The sequence below is a fragment of the Dama dama genome, chromosome 28 (assembly GCF_033118175.1).
Source record: "Dama dama isolate Ldn47 chromosome 28, ASM3311817v1, whole genome shotgun sequence".
Classification (NCBI taxonomy): Eukaryota; Metazoa; Chordata; class Mammalia; order Artiodactyla; family Cervidae; genus Dama; species Dama dama.
This window is the reverse complement of record NC_083708.1, coordinates 12,928,088-12,943,266: the sequence shown is the minus strand read 5'-3', so window position 1 is coordinate 12,943,266 and position 15,179 is coordinate 12,928,088. Positions and strand designations below refer to the sequence as shown.

General features: G+C 46.1%; 1 protein-coding gene across 2 annotated transcripts in view; it reads right to left on the bottom strand.

Moving 5' to 3' along the window:
- The window catches only part of KCNQ5 (potassium voltage-gated channel subfamily Q member 5), a 587,063-nt gene that overhangs the window by 15,889 nt on the left and 555,995 nt on the right, over nt 1-15,179 (bottom strand). For both annotated transcript variants that reach the window (XM_061131817.1, XM_061131818.1), the window contains one exon: nt 12,268-12,376. In XM_061131817.1, coding sequence (XP_060987800.1) covers nt 12,268-12,376 — 109 coding nt within the window. The remainder of the gene's footprint in view (nt 1-12,267; nt 12,377-15,179) is intronic.

The following is a 15,179-nucleotide window of genomic DNA, read 5'->3' as shown; positions in this document are numbered from 1 at the left end:
CCCCACCTCCCTGCGAAGGAGTGACGGCACATTTGGGTATCAGCCGAGTCACACGGATCAGGCCCACAAGGTGGTGTGAACCGTGGGCCTGGGTGTCAGGCCTCCAGTCAGTGCGCAGTGCTTCCTGCTCTGCTCCCCCCAGGGAAGGCCTGAAGTTCCACCAGGAGCCAGCCAACACGTCCCGTTAGCTTCTCAAGGGCTGCCTGGGAAGGGAGAGGATATGCCTGGCGATGGATCCCTTCATCCTCACAACAAACACTCATTGAGCTCCTGTTAGTGTGTGCAGGGGCCCTGGCTCCACTGCGAGCGAGCGTTGAGCCCAAGAGGTCTGCAGGACCAGCTGGTCTCAGCCTCTCCATCTCTGGGGTCTCGGTGGAGGCCACAATGCCTGCGGCCAGGGGCCCCAACAGGACTCAAGGGCCCCAAGCGCCCAGAGCCTGGAGAATCTCGATGAGCTCAGGGTGGCTGCTTCCCTGAGTGATGCCAAAAGATGCTGGTGAGCAGGACCGGGTCATTCACTCCTCACTGGGCGCCCCTGATGTGCCAGGCTTCATGCTGGAGGCCAGGGGACATGGAGGAGGGCCACAGACATATGGGAGAGCGCTGTGAAGCCGAGTCTTCCCACTCTGCAACCCCATCTCTGGGGACAGATGACAAACTTCGCAGGGCTCAGAAACGGTCCACTGTGTTCCAGATCTTATGTTTTTGGTGTGGATCTACACTGGTGCACTGTGTGGATCTCCTCTGGTGACCTGCATTCCACGTCCACTTCTTTCCCGGTTTGGCAAATTCAATCCCCTGACTTGTTACTCCCATGAGAAGTGCAGCATCTATCTGCCTGAAGAGCAGGGGTCCTGGGGCTCATCTTTGAAGTGACCCAGGGCCTCTGTCAGAAATCTCTCTCTCTCTCTAGCCTTTTTGAAACTGGTCAATTTGTGGGGGGCTGATCATGGAACAGATCCTGCTTCTAGATAAGTAGGCCTGTGGAACTTGATAATTTGGGTCTCCACTGAAGGTGTGTTGATCAGTTGTTTGTATGATTCATTAATGTTATTTTCCTGTTAACATAAAATCATGATTCAATAATACATTCTGCTTTCATGTATATGGTATCTAGACTTTGAAACTTTTCAAAACTAGTTGTAGAATCGTACACCGAAACTCCAATATTCTTGCCTGGAGAATTCCATGGACAGAGAAGCTTGGTGGGCCATGGTCCACCGGGTCACAGAGAGTCAGACACGACGGAGTGACTGACACTTTCATTTTTACTTTTCACACTGAGACTCCTTCATCCTCCTCAGACAGAGCTACCAGCCAGTGACCAAGGAACTCCAGGCATGAAGAGGATGCACTGGTCAGTTTCATTTTCTTGCTGTCAGCTCTTGATAGAGACATAAGTCAACTCCAGAGTCTACCAGATGTCCTCACTTAAGAGGAAAGCAGATACCTCACTTGGCTGACTTAGGGGTCAGGGAAGTTTTAGGGTCACATTGCTTCCACCACTGGGAATAGGGTTTTCCTTCTAATGCTTAATATTTCGCTTTTGTTTTTTTAAAGGGAGACTCTTTCTTTCTTTCTTTCTTTCTTTTTTTTTTTTTTTGACCACACCATGTGGCTCGTGGGATCTCAGTTTCCCAACCAGGAATTGAGCCCAGGCCATGGCAGTGAAGTCTTATCTACTAGGAATCTTATCTACTAGGCCACCAGGGAACTCCCCTAGTATTGTAGCACACTCAAAATCTAGTAGGTTCTTCTATTCATAATGTTTGGCTTTCTTTCAAAGAGATAAGAGTAGTAAAACCCAAGCAAGAACTTCTGGATCCAAGCCAGTCTACAAATGGGTAACTTTCCTTCCTAGAATTTTCTGAGCACTAATAGGGTAACCATGAATACACTGGGGAATTTCATTTTCCTGGGAGTATAAAATCCTGCATAAACTTTAAAGTTTGAAACAAACAAGTAAGTAAACAAACTGTCCATACATGTTGATTGCTCTTGAATATTTTTGATCTTGGTAATGAATAGGAGATTCAGTTTAAATTATACCAAAATAAAAGGTTAAAAATTAGATGCAGCAAAGTAAGTGTGTTTTCAGTGAACACACTGGTTTAATGTAGCCTCAGGGCAAAATGTGGCCACAAGCAATTATCTTCAAAACAGAAACAAACAAAAAGAATATTCCAGGGAGGATATTAGCTGATTAAAAAATCTGTGCTAAATGATTCATAAAATATTCCCTAGCAGCCTCCTGTCCTGTCACGTGTCACAGACTTGGCTGGCAAGAATGTCTTCCCAGTGACTTGCAGACAAAGACTCATCACCTCTGCTAAAACAGCACAGATGCCATCGGCAAAGTTAAAGAGCTGGTGATGATTAAACAGCTTGCAGGTTTTAACAAAAACACACAATGGCAGACATGTGCCTCTTCTTCTCTATTTGTGGAGTATATTCTTGTCTGAAGTTTGGAGTGAGATTTAAGGATGCGGAGTTGAGAATGCATTTTAGAGGCTGGTAAGAGAACCTGCGTGCCTTCAAGAATAGGAAAAACTCAGGGCGAGAAAACCGGGAAACCTCCTGGCTCAACCTGGGGTTACAGCCAGGCGTGATCTCCACACCCCAATCAGAAATTGATAAGTCTTCTGGGGCTCTTCTCTTGGCTGATCAGATCTGAGCAATTTCAGAAGAGCTGATGAATCTTTGCTAGTTATAAAGATATTCTTTATGCCTCATCTATGTTCCTACTGGAGAGAAAGATTCTAATTTAAAAAAAAAATGTGCTTACAATCTGGCTCCAACATCTTGGCCTCTATCGAAATTTTCTCTAAATTTCCAGGTGACCTCTTTGTTGCTGATTCCAAGGACCTTGTTCCTCTTTCTTTTCTTGACCTCTCAGCAGAGTTTAACCACAGAGGACCCTGCCTCCTTCTCTTGAGGCTCTCCTCACCCCTCCTCTATTCCCCCTCCTGGTCCCTCCATCTGGTTGCCCCAGCTTTGCCTCCATCAGCTCCTGTTCCCTTCCGTGGGTCTTTACAGCTTGTGAACCTGGATTCAGTGTGGACCACACTTTCTCCAGGATGCTCTGGAATCCATCCGTGTTAGCACTGACGACGACCAAGTCTGTCCTGGTTCCTAGCTTGTCTCCTAGGCTTCACGTCCACGGGTCCACCTGACTGCTAGGCCCACCGCAGCCCCCAGAGACACTTGCAACCATGTGCCCCACCCCTCTCCCCGGCTCCCAGCTGCCCCTGACTCAGCATCAGGGCGTCTCATGGATTCCTCCCGCTCCATTCCCTCCTCTCCAACCACTAAACATCCGGTCTCCCATTATTGTTTGCACCACAGAGCCCCGATCTCCCGTTATCCTTTGCATCGGAAGCGCCTGGGCCTCCACCCTCCCTTCTTTTCACCGTGACTGCGTGACTCCGCCCCCGCAAGCCCCGGGGTCTGTAACAAAGAGTGTGTGCTGTTGCTCAGCTGTGTCTGACATTTTGCGACCCCATGGACTGTAGCCCGCCAGGCTCCTCTGTCCATGGTGTTTTTTTTTTTTTTTTCCAGGCAAAATACTGGAGCAGGTTGCGATTTCCTACTCCAGGGGATCTTCCTGACCCCGGGATCAGAATGGGCGTCTCCCGCGTCTCCTGCTTGGGTTAGGACTGTGCCACCTGGGAAGCCCTGTAACAACCAGCGCCCCCTCTTTGCAACCTGTTTCCCCGCTGCAGGCAGAGTGCCTCTCCCATGTGCTGGGATGATGCGTCACTCAGGAGGGTCACCTCTGCACGCGGACGCCCCTCGCCTCCCTGCGCGCTGGTTGCCTCCTGCGCCTCTGGTCTGGGCTCCCCTCCCCGCATCATGTCCTTCCGAGCTCTCGGTCAGGCAGTCGCCCGGACACACACTCCGGGACCACACATCAGCCCCTCGCGGCTCTCTCTCTGGAGGCGATCTTCCTCCTTACTATTGTACCACGTGGAGGAGAAAGTGACTATTTTGGTGTGTCCAGAGGTTTGTGTGGGTGGAGGAGGCGGAGGAGAATTGTGTCCTGGACTCTGGGAGGGGGCCTTTGGGGGGCTGCACAGCACCCCGAGGAGCTCATGGCTCGAGGGTAACTTTAAGGGGAAACAGAAGGGACCTAGGGAAGTGGGAGCAGGCGCACCCACAGATGGGGAAAAGCAGGGCTTCTTTCACACAGCAGGTAGCCTTGACCCAGCAGGGGGAGCTCCCAGAGGAGGCGGTCTGGCCTGAGCGGAGGGTGGCCTGGTCCCCAGGGAGCCCAGACCCCCGGGTTAGGATGCTGGCCCAGTGCCCAGAGCCCTCCTGGTGGGAACCCATGTGATCCTCACCACCAGGAGGGTCAGCACTGTCCCAGACCCAAGTCACCCATGAGGAGGGGAGGTCACAGGGAGGTGATGCGGGTTGCCCCAGGTGGCACAGTGGCTGCTTTCCTGGACCACCTTCCTGAGTAGCCCTAGGGCCGGGGGAGGGGGCAAGGGGAGAATTAACCTGTGGGGCCTGGTAAAGTCAGGGTGCAGTTTCAACCAAGGATGGGGAGTTTGGGGTTAGCAGATGCGAACTATTATATTTTGTTGTTCAGTCACTCAACAGTGTCTGACTCTTTGTGACCCCATGGCCAGCATGCCAGGCTTCCTTGTCCTTCGCTATCTCCCGGAGTTTGTTCAAACTCAAGTCCAGAGAGTCGGTGATGCCATCTAACCACCTTATCTTCGGTTGTCCCCTTCTGCCTTCTAACTTTCCCAGCATCATGGTCTCTTCCAGTGAATAGGCTCTTGGAATCAGGTGGCTGAAGTATTGGAGCTTCAGCTTCAGCATCAGTCCTTCTATTGAATATTCGGGGTTGATTTCCTTTAGGATTGACTGGTTTGATCGCTCTCTTAATTAAGAGTTTTCCCCAGCACCACAGAAAGCATCAGTTATTCAGCATTCAGCCTTCTTTGTGGTCCACCTCTCACATCCGTACATGACTACTGGTAAAACCACAGCTTTGACTATATGGACCGTTGTTGGCAAAGTGATGGCTCTGGTTTTTAATATGCTGTCTAGGTTGGTCATAGCTTTTCTTCCAAACAGCAAGTGTCTTTTAATTTCATGGCTGCAGTCACCATCTGCAGTGATTTTGGAGCCCAGGAAAATAAAGGCTGTCACTACTATATACAGCATGAATAAATAGTAAGGTCCTACTGTATGGCACAGGGAACTATATCCAATGTCTTGTGATAAACCATAATGGAAAAGAATGTGGAAAAGAGTGTATCTATATAGGTGAATCACTGTGCTATACAGCAGAAATTAATACAACAGGTAAATCAACTATACTTCAATTAAAAAATGCACATTATAAAAAAGGATCTTTGAGTTTTTACCCCGGACCTCATTTATCATCTAATTATCTGGAAGGCTGGTTCCATCCAAGAAATAAGAGGTCACGTCTGCGGGAGACAGTGTGCGAGGCGCTGTTGAGGTCACGACCCACCCCACTTCCGGCCGTCTCTCCTCCGCACACTGGGTGATCTCCTCTGCCTTGTTTTGGTTCGCCTCACAAGGAGAACAGGGTGCACTGTAATTCTGATTCACTTCTTGACGACGGACAGAAAACATGGCTATGCAAACAAGAACCACAGGTGCTGAGGATCTCATTAGGAGCGGCCTTCATCCTAGATGTGGTGATTCTATGAAAAAAATACCATGAGAAGCAGGCAAGAGTTGCCTCTCAAGGTTCTAACAGACCAAGCTGTTGCCCAGCCACCCAGGACTGTAGCCCACCAGTCTCTTCTTGTCCACAGAATTCTCCAGGCAAGAATACTGGAGGGGATTGCCATTATTCCCTCCTCTAGGGGATCTTCCCAACCCAGGGATCGAACCTCGGTTTCCTGCACTGCAGGCAGATTCTTCACCGTCTGATGAGCATATCTTGATTTGGGGGTGAAAACTGGCCTCAGACTCACACTTACGCAGTGTTTACACAGAGCCAGTGCAAGCCTGCAAGGTGAGCCAGGGACGTGCTCAGATACTCCCAGATGTCTGATGTTGCAAGGAATATCCAGGTACTTAATGGGCTTATTTTTAATCTGAAAATTTTGATATTGTGCTTGAGAAAGTACTTTTTGAGCAGTGATAGAAAAACTGTGGTGTCTTACCCCGTGTCATGGGCTGAATTGTGTCTGCCCCCCTACCCCCAGATTCTATGTCAAAGCCCAGGGCCTCAGAATGTGGCTGTGTTTGGGGACAGGGTCTTTAAAGATGTGGATAAGTTAATATGAGATGTTAGCGGAGACCCAAACCCACTCTAACTGCTGTCTTTATAAAGGGAGATTTGGATGCAGACACATACAGAGGGAAGACCACATAGGATACGATGAGGAGGTGGCCGTCTGAGGCCAAGGAGAGAGGCTTCAGAAGAAACCAGCCCTGAGGGGGCTTTGATCTTGGACTTCAAGCCTCTAGAACTGTGAGAGAATGAAGCTCTGGTGGTTAAGCCCCTGGGAAGGTGGTGTTCTGCTACAGCAGCCCTAGCATGTGGATATACCATAATACAGGGGACCCTTGACCAACATGGGTTTGAACTGCTTGGGTTCCTTTATACATGGATTTTTTTTCCCCAAATAAATATATTGGACAAATTTTTTGAGATGTGTGACAATTTGAAAAAACTCAGATGAACCACATAGCTAAAGATAATGAAAAAATTAAGAAAAAGTTAGGTATGTCATGAATGCATAAAACATATGTAAATATTAATCTATCTTTGGGGCTTCCCTGGTAGCTCAGCTGGTAAAGAATCTGCCTGCAATGCAGGAAGCCCTGGTTCAATCCCTGAGTCGGGACGATCCCCTGGAGAAGGGAGAGTTTACCTACTCTGGTATTCTTGGGCTTCCCTGGTGGCTCAGACAGAAAAGAATCCACCTGCCATGCAGGAGACCTGGGTTTGATCCCTGGGTTGGGAAGATCCTCTGGAGGAGGGCATGGCAACCCATTCCAGGATTCTTGACTGGAGAATTCCCATGGACAGAGGAACCTACTGGGCTACAGTCCATGGGGTCACAAAGAGTCAGACATGACTGAATGACTAGGCACAGCACAATCTATCTTTACCTAGACATGAGTGATATTTAATATAAAATTAATAACATGTTAGCTTTCTTACTGTTTTATAACTTCACTTTCAAAGAACTGCAATACTGTACAGTATGCCTCTCTCTCATAATTGGAGAAACTGCATATTAGCTTATACGCACAGGGAAGTTTTTTTTTTTTAAATCTCATAGTGTTTCAATACTGTATTAGGAACCTAACTGTGCTGTGTGCCCTAAAAATTTTAATAATGAGTCATTCATTAGTGTATAAGGTAAGCTACCATGAAGCAATCATATTGCTGCTTCATTATGAATGCAAGAATTGTTTTACCTGTAAATAAATATAAATAAATATGAATTGTTTTTTCACATTATCTTTTCATTTTGGATGTCCAGTGTTAGTAATACATATAACATCTCCAGTGTTTTGAGTGAGACAATATTGTAGGTACAGGGAGACGATTCATCTGCAAACATACTTATAATACAGCTCAATACTGTAAATGTATTCTCTCTTCTTTGTGATTTTCTTAATAACATTTTCTTTTCTCTAGCTGGATTTTTGGTAAAAATACTGTATATGTTACATGTACAAAATATGTGTTAATTGACTGTTTATGTTATAGATAGGGAAGCCTTCTGGTGAAGAGCAGGCTATTGGTAGTTAAGTTTGTGGGACGTCATGTAAGTTACATGCAGATTTTCAACTACATAGGGAGTTGGCACCCCTGACTCTGCAATGATCAAGGGTCAACTGTACAATGAGAAGAGAGTGTGTAGTATTTTCAAGAGTTTATCAATTTTCTTGTCATCTGTTTACTTCCCTGCTAATTTCATTTTTCTATTTGGAAATTAATTTATATGAGTGGATGCAAAGAAACTTAACAGTGTTTGAATTAAATCATTAACAAGATACAGAACTTTTGTTAAAAATAAGTTCAGTCTTCTCTCCCAGAGATGAGTTTGAAAACACATTTCCAACAAACTTATGCACTCCAACTAAAAATATTTTGAAAAAACTCTGTGGCAAGCCTGGAGGAACTAAACAAAGTATTTTTCTGTCTTTTAAGGCATAGCTTGGAAATGTCTAAGAATAGCTGCTGTTCACTACTATAAAAAATGATGTCATTCATTAAAAAAAAAGTCTGCAAGTGCATTTAGGTAATGGAATTGAAACAGGAGAAAAGAGGCAGGGCATGACCTTTAAAAGAATGACACGACCATTCTTTCTAAAGTGTTAGTCGCTCAGTCGTGTCCAACTCATTGCAATCCCATGGACTGTAGCCCATCAAGCTCCTCTGTCCATGGGATTCTCCGGGCACGAATACTGAAGTGGGTGGTCATTTCCTTCTCCAGGGGATCTTCCCAACCCAGGGACAGAACCTGGGTCTCCTGCATCGCAGGCAGATTCTTTACCATCTGAGCCACCAGGGAAGCTATGGCCATGGGGCTTGACTAAAACTGGTTAGAACCAACTGGGTCCAAGATGGTGGAAGATTCGACTTCCAGAGGACTTAAAGCCTCACTATACACTTACTGTAATATATTAGCTAAGTGACACACCCCCAGGCACCACGAGAGTTCTGAGGTCGACCATCAAAGAGCAAAATGTGGGTGGTGGCCCAATTCCTGGAAATCTCTGCCCCTTCCCCAAAACAGTTGGAATAAATAGCCCATAGCCTCCTGCTCATGCGCCTATGAAATTACTCAGCTCATTAAAGCTAACCACCCCATATTTCAGGGCCTCTCCCCTTTTGAGATGGCCTACTCTCTATTTATGCACTGTGTTTCTCACTAAATAAATCAGTTTCTTACCTTTCTTACCTAGACTTCCCTGGTGGCTCAGACGGTAAAGCGTCTGCTTGCAATGCAGGAGACTTGGGTTCGACCCCTGGGTTGGGAAGATCCCCTGGAGAAGGAAATGTCAACCCACTCCAGTACTCTTGCCTGGAAAATCCCATGGACAGAGGAGCCTGGTAGGTTGCAAAGAGTCAGACACGACTGAACGACTTCACTTTTCTTTCACTTTCTTACCTATCACTTTGTCTCTCACTGAATTCTTGCTGTGATGAGACATCAAGAATCTCAGATTCATCAGGAATGGAATCCAGATGAATTTGGAGAGTGACCTTAGTCATCTTATTGCCTGAGAATGTTTATTTTAAAAAATAACTAGAAAATGTCAGAGACTTAATAAATACTAATAACTGAAAATAAGAATTCCTACTTAATTCTTTGTGAATGTAGTCATACTATTTTACATGCTGTCATCCTTGCAGTGGAATACATATTTTTTGTTACACATTTTAATTTTAATTTGTCTCTTAGGAAAACTATTATTATTAGAACTACTGGAAAACAAAAGGCATGTTCAAGTTGTTATGTTAAATAATCAAACAACCAAAAGAAAACAAGGAAAATGCCAAAAACAGAGTCGCCATTTCTGAGATGAATAATAGATGGTTCACACTTGCAGTCAGTAACATACATATAAAATCCTATTTCAGGTGAGCTGTGGGCGGTGGGCGTGTTCTAGCAAAAACATTCCAGTCAATTGATGTTCAGTTTGTTATATAATTAAGCTCAGGAAAAGGACACTTTTGCATATGATTTAGGAACTTTTACTTGCAGATTCCCTTTCAGAACTGCTGACTGCATTGGTTAGTTCTTTAATTCTTAGATATTAAAAGTTCTATCATAAGTCAAAGATTTCCAATGAAGTTATTAACTATTGAGTGTAGCTATTATGTTTCTAATAGAAGCAAACAATTTTAAATGGAACTCAGAAGTGATTAAAAAAAAAACCCACTAAGCAGAATTGGGAAACAGGGAAGAAAAACACCACATCAAGAGTTATGAAGTAGCAAGCAGAGAGCTTTCGAAATCCACAAAAAGGAGAGATGTGTAAATAATAAAGTCCTGTTAAAAATAAGAACCAAGAATGAATTCTGAAAAGCAAGGGAATTCTGCAAATAACTTTTCAAAAATCAGTCAGGTTGTAAGAGCAAGGTAGAACAAAATAAATTGCAAGCTGCTGCTAAGGTGCTGAGTTGGCAGAATAAACCCATTTCATCTTTTTTTTTTTTTCCTCACAGCTCAAGATTCTTTGTGTAGGTTGTAAGGCAAAAGCAAAAAGCTTCAGAAGGTCTAGGGAAATGACACAAATTGGGTTAAGTATGACTTATAGAAAACTTAATCTGCTCCCCGGAGATAAGATTTTACTGTATTTGTTGCAAATTAGACCAAGGGTCTCTGATGGCTGTCATGATGGATGGAAAGAATTTCAAGGTCACTTGTAGGCCAGCAAGTCCTGGAGAACGTCCCGCAGTGATGGAAATGCACTGTGTCTCTGCCCAACGTGGGCGCCATGGCAGCGCATGGACCCTGAGCACTTTATGTGTTGGCCACACCACTGATGAACTCAGTTTTGCATTTTATTCCACTGTTGTGTCATATCATGGGCTTAGTCACGTCCAGCTCCTTTTGCAGCCCTGTGGACTGTAGCCCACCAGGCTCCTCTGTCTTTGGAATTTTCCAGGCAAGAATACTGGAGTGGGCTGCCATTTCCTACTTCGGGGGTCTTCCCAACCCAGGGCTTGAACCCATGTCTCTTGTGTCTCCTGCATTGGCAGGCAGTTTCTTTTCCCCTGGTGCCCCCTGGGAAGCTCCTTATTCCATTGTAATTAATTCAAATGTGAATTACCTCATGTGACTGGTGCCTACAGTTTAGGCAGTGCAGGAAAGATCCTTTCCATCCATCTCATGGAGGCTGCAGACAGCATTAATTATATATCCTGGGGTTTTCTGGATTAAATATTACCCAAGATTTCTGGGATCCCAGAGGGCAGGGTGAGCACGTAACCACCCAAACTAGGGGCCTCTGAGAAAGACAAGGAAAGTCAGGAATGGTCATGAAGAAACAAGAGGCCCAGGACACACAGGTGCCCTACCACTGGGGAGTTGCTCGCAGGTTCTGGAGGAAAGTGACCAGGCTTAGCTTCACTTCTGTGTGGGCTGTTGCTACAGGTAAAATTTAAGCACCTTCTGGACAAACATTTTCATCATATCACAGTTTTTTGTCCCTGCAAACATTTACTAATACCCAAATCTTTATAACTCACCTCTACTCTCCAAGACAAACTTGACCACAGAGTACAGAGACTAACAAGATGCTCAAACCAGCAATGCAAAATCAATCGCACTGACGTCTGAGCTCAGACCAAGTACCTGGGTGGCTACACTGGGCTGGATAGTTTCAGCCCTCCCCAGGCTTCCTGGCAAGAGGAAGGAGAAGCCAAAGCGAGCAGAGGCGTTCATTTTTTGCAGCCAGCCAGCCACTCGGCATCCGTGACAGATACACATTCTCCCAAAGGGACTGAACTGGGCGGGCAGAATAGCAGCAGCTCATTTAGTATGGATCTTGGATTGTTTGTGGGAATGAATCCTGGAGATACAAGTTGCTTTGGACACACTCTCAATTTTCCACCATCAGGAGAGAATGTGTATCACGGTCAGACTTTACAAATAAATTTCGGCAGGACAGTTGCAGCGCCCTGAAAGCACTCAGGCTCCCCATGTTCAGAACTCAACCTGCTTTGAAATAACAAAGAGGGACTCTTCTTTGACACAAAGTACAGAATAGGGATTGAAGCATCAATCATAAAAATAAGTTAAAACATTCAGCTGTATCTATACACCAAAGCAACAGATTCACACGATCAGCCAATTCTCATGTGATCTGTCTGGAACCCAGGCTGGCTTTTCAAATTCCACTCGCCACTTATAACACATCTCATGCTGAACACAGTCAAGTTCTGTGTTAAGAAAAAATATCTCACAATTTAATAGGCATGTGGATGAATAGGAAGAAAGAAAGAAAGAAATTATTTTGGGAGATTCCCTGGTGCCTCAGCTGGTAAAGAAGCCGTCTGTAATGCAGGAGACATGGGTTTGATCCCTGGGTTGGGAAGATCCCCTGGAGAAGGAAAAGGCTACCCACTCCAGTATTCTGGCCTGGAGAACTCCATGGACTGTATAGTCCATGGGGTCTCAAAGAGTCAGACATGACCGAGCGACTTTCACTTTCACTTTCACCGGCAAGAAAGAGAACTTAGCAACACAGTGATTGAAACAATGAGCGGGAGGTCTTGGAATCATTTTGTGAAACGTTGTCACCAACCTGATTGCCCGAATGACGGTTTTCAGCGGTGGCGTGAGGTCCTCCACGGACACGTCACACTGGCATCCTTTGTCATCATACACGTCATCGGTGCCAAGCGCTGTGTCAGCTGCAGGAGAAAAGAGCCAGTCAGATGACAGCACAGTGGTGATTTTTTATTTTTATTTTTTTCCATTTATTTTTATTAGTTGGAGGCTAATTACTTTACAATATTACAGCGGTGATTTAAAACTCGTTCCCCAATTGGTCTTCCATAGGGATGGGGGCCTCACAGACTCAGCTTATAAATCCATACGTGTGAGGTTGCCAATTGCTTTCCCCAACATTATCCTTTCTCCTTTTTCTGCAAGTCCACCCATTTCATGTAACTTGACATGACTACCCTTCTGAACTGTCTGCCAGGGGACATGGGGCTGTCGACATCCTTCCTTCCCAGCGGTGGTGATGGATTTGTGCTCAACCACATTGCTCTTTTGCTCAGTTCTTTTGAAACTAATAGCCAGAGTTCAAAAAGCAGCTGTTTGGAGTTAGGAAAGCAGGTTTTGGACATTTAATGAACTGGCAACTAGACGGAGGTTGACGCCCACACCGTGACCCCAGGAGCCCCACACCATGAACGAGGGTGCTGAGCATCTGGCTCCAAGAACACTGTCTCCCTGTCAGTTACTCGACATGGACAGCTCAGGACAGAGCTAGCTGATGACGGCACAACTGAAGCTGAGAGCGGTTCTCAGACAGGATAAGAAAGTACATGCCTCAGAAACTGGGCAAAACAACTCTCAGCTTAATTGCAAAGTTTGGAAAAGGAAGCAGGGTTACAATAAACACCAATCAGTCAGGGCTTATGAAATTAATAAAGAATAGTCCCTTGGGCGGCAAGATCAAACCAGTCAATCCAAAAGGAAATCAACCCTGGATATCATTGGAAGAACTGATGCTGAAGTTGAAGCTCCAATACTTTGGCCACCTGATGCGAAGAGCTGACTCATTGGAAAAGACCCTGATGCTGGGAAAGATTGAAGGCGGGAGGAGTAGGGGACGACAGAGGATGAGATGGTTGGATGGCATCACCGACTCGATGGACATGAGTTTGAGTAAACTCCGGGAGTTGCTGATGGACAGGGAGGCCTGGCGTGCTGCAGCCCACGGGGTCTCAAAGAGTCAGACATGACTGAGCGACCGAACACCACCACGAAGGCTCTAAAACTGCTTTCTGTCACCTTCTCTGCTCAGTGATCATCTGCTGCATCATAGAAGAAGGAGACTTCGCCATGGGCCATCCAGGTCAGGATGTAAGTCCTGAATGGCTGTAACAGGCCCGTTTATTGGAGCAGTGCTCACATCTGGAACTCAGCTGGTGCATCATTCAATTCAGTGATTCACTGTGTGTTTACTTGGTTTATTGTGTGCCAGGAGCAGAGTTGGGGGGAAAGATGCAGATGAGTCTTCACAGCTTGTTCATGGTCCCTCTAGGCTTCTGGCCCGCAAGCTTCTTCCTATGGGGGTTCTCCAGAACCATGACCTCACAATAATGATCATAATAACAACCACTTGCTGAAACGTATGCCAGACACTTAGGCAAAACTTCTGCATGTGTTAGTTTTCTTATTTATAGCAACTGGACAAGTTGGTGATGATAAACCTGATTTTTAGATACTGCAATTGAGGCTACAAGAAGGTAAGTGCCTCATTCGAGGCCTCAGCAGTGGTCAGTGGAGCTATTGTTGTTCAGTCTTTAAGTCGTGTCTGACTCTTTGTGACCCCGTGGACTGCAGCACACCGGGCCTCCCTGTCCATCACCAACTTCCGAAGTTAGAGCATACTCATGTCCATCCAATCAGTGATGCCATCCAACTACTTCATCCTCTGTCGTCCCCTTCTCCTCCTGCCTTCAATTTTTCCCAGCATCAGGGTCTTTTCTGATAAGTCAGTTCTTCCAATCATGTGGCCAAAGTATTGGAGCTTCAGCTTCAGCTTCAGCAACAGTCCTTCCAATGAATATTCAGGGTTGATTTCCTTTAGGATGACTGGTTTGACCTCCTTGCGGTGCAAGGGACTCTCAGGAGTCTTCTCCAGCACCACAGTTTGAAAGCATCAATTCTTTGGCACTCAGCCTTCTTTATGGTCCAACTCTTGCCCTCTGCATTGCGTCAGCAGTGTCAGGACTCACACAGAGGGGTGGCGGAGGCAGGAAAAATTCAGGAGAGCTCGGGGGCACAGCCTGTCCCACTGGCTGGGGGACCCTCAGCGTCTCTCCATGGAAGAGGGCCACCCTTCTAACGAGAAGGCGCCCATTAACTCTGTGTTGATGGCTGGTTCTGACACCTCGAGGGCAGCCGGCCCAGTTGGCTTGGTTGACCTATTAACCCACATAAGCACAGCCCTCTTAGCACACAAACTTCATGCCCGAAATTAAACAACATCCTTCCAGGAACTTTCCACATTTCTTCTTTCAGTTTGATCCCAACCTGCTCTTAATTGGGGGTAGTGGGTGGAATGTCTTGCTCCGAAATTCATGTCCACTCAGAACATTAGCATGTGACCTCATTTGTAATAAAGATCTTTGCAAGTCTTTGGCATTGCAGGCAGATTCTTTACCAACTGAGCCACCAGGGAAGCCCCCAGAGAGTCAAATAGTATAAAAGTCAGGGTCCTTTCATTATTATGAGGTTAATGGAAAACTTTTAAAGCAGGTAGTGCTGTCACAATAAGCACAGTAGAGAGTGAGACTATAAGGTTCATACCGGATGCAAGTGGAACTGGGAAGATCTCTGACATACCGGATGCAAGCGGAACTGGGAAGATCTCTGACAACGATGAGACAGCCTTCTCCACCCCCATCCTGCACCCGGTGAGACCTGCATCTCTCTGTCTTGATTAGGGACAGGCTGGGCAGAGGGTGGGCGTCACTG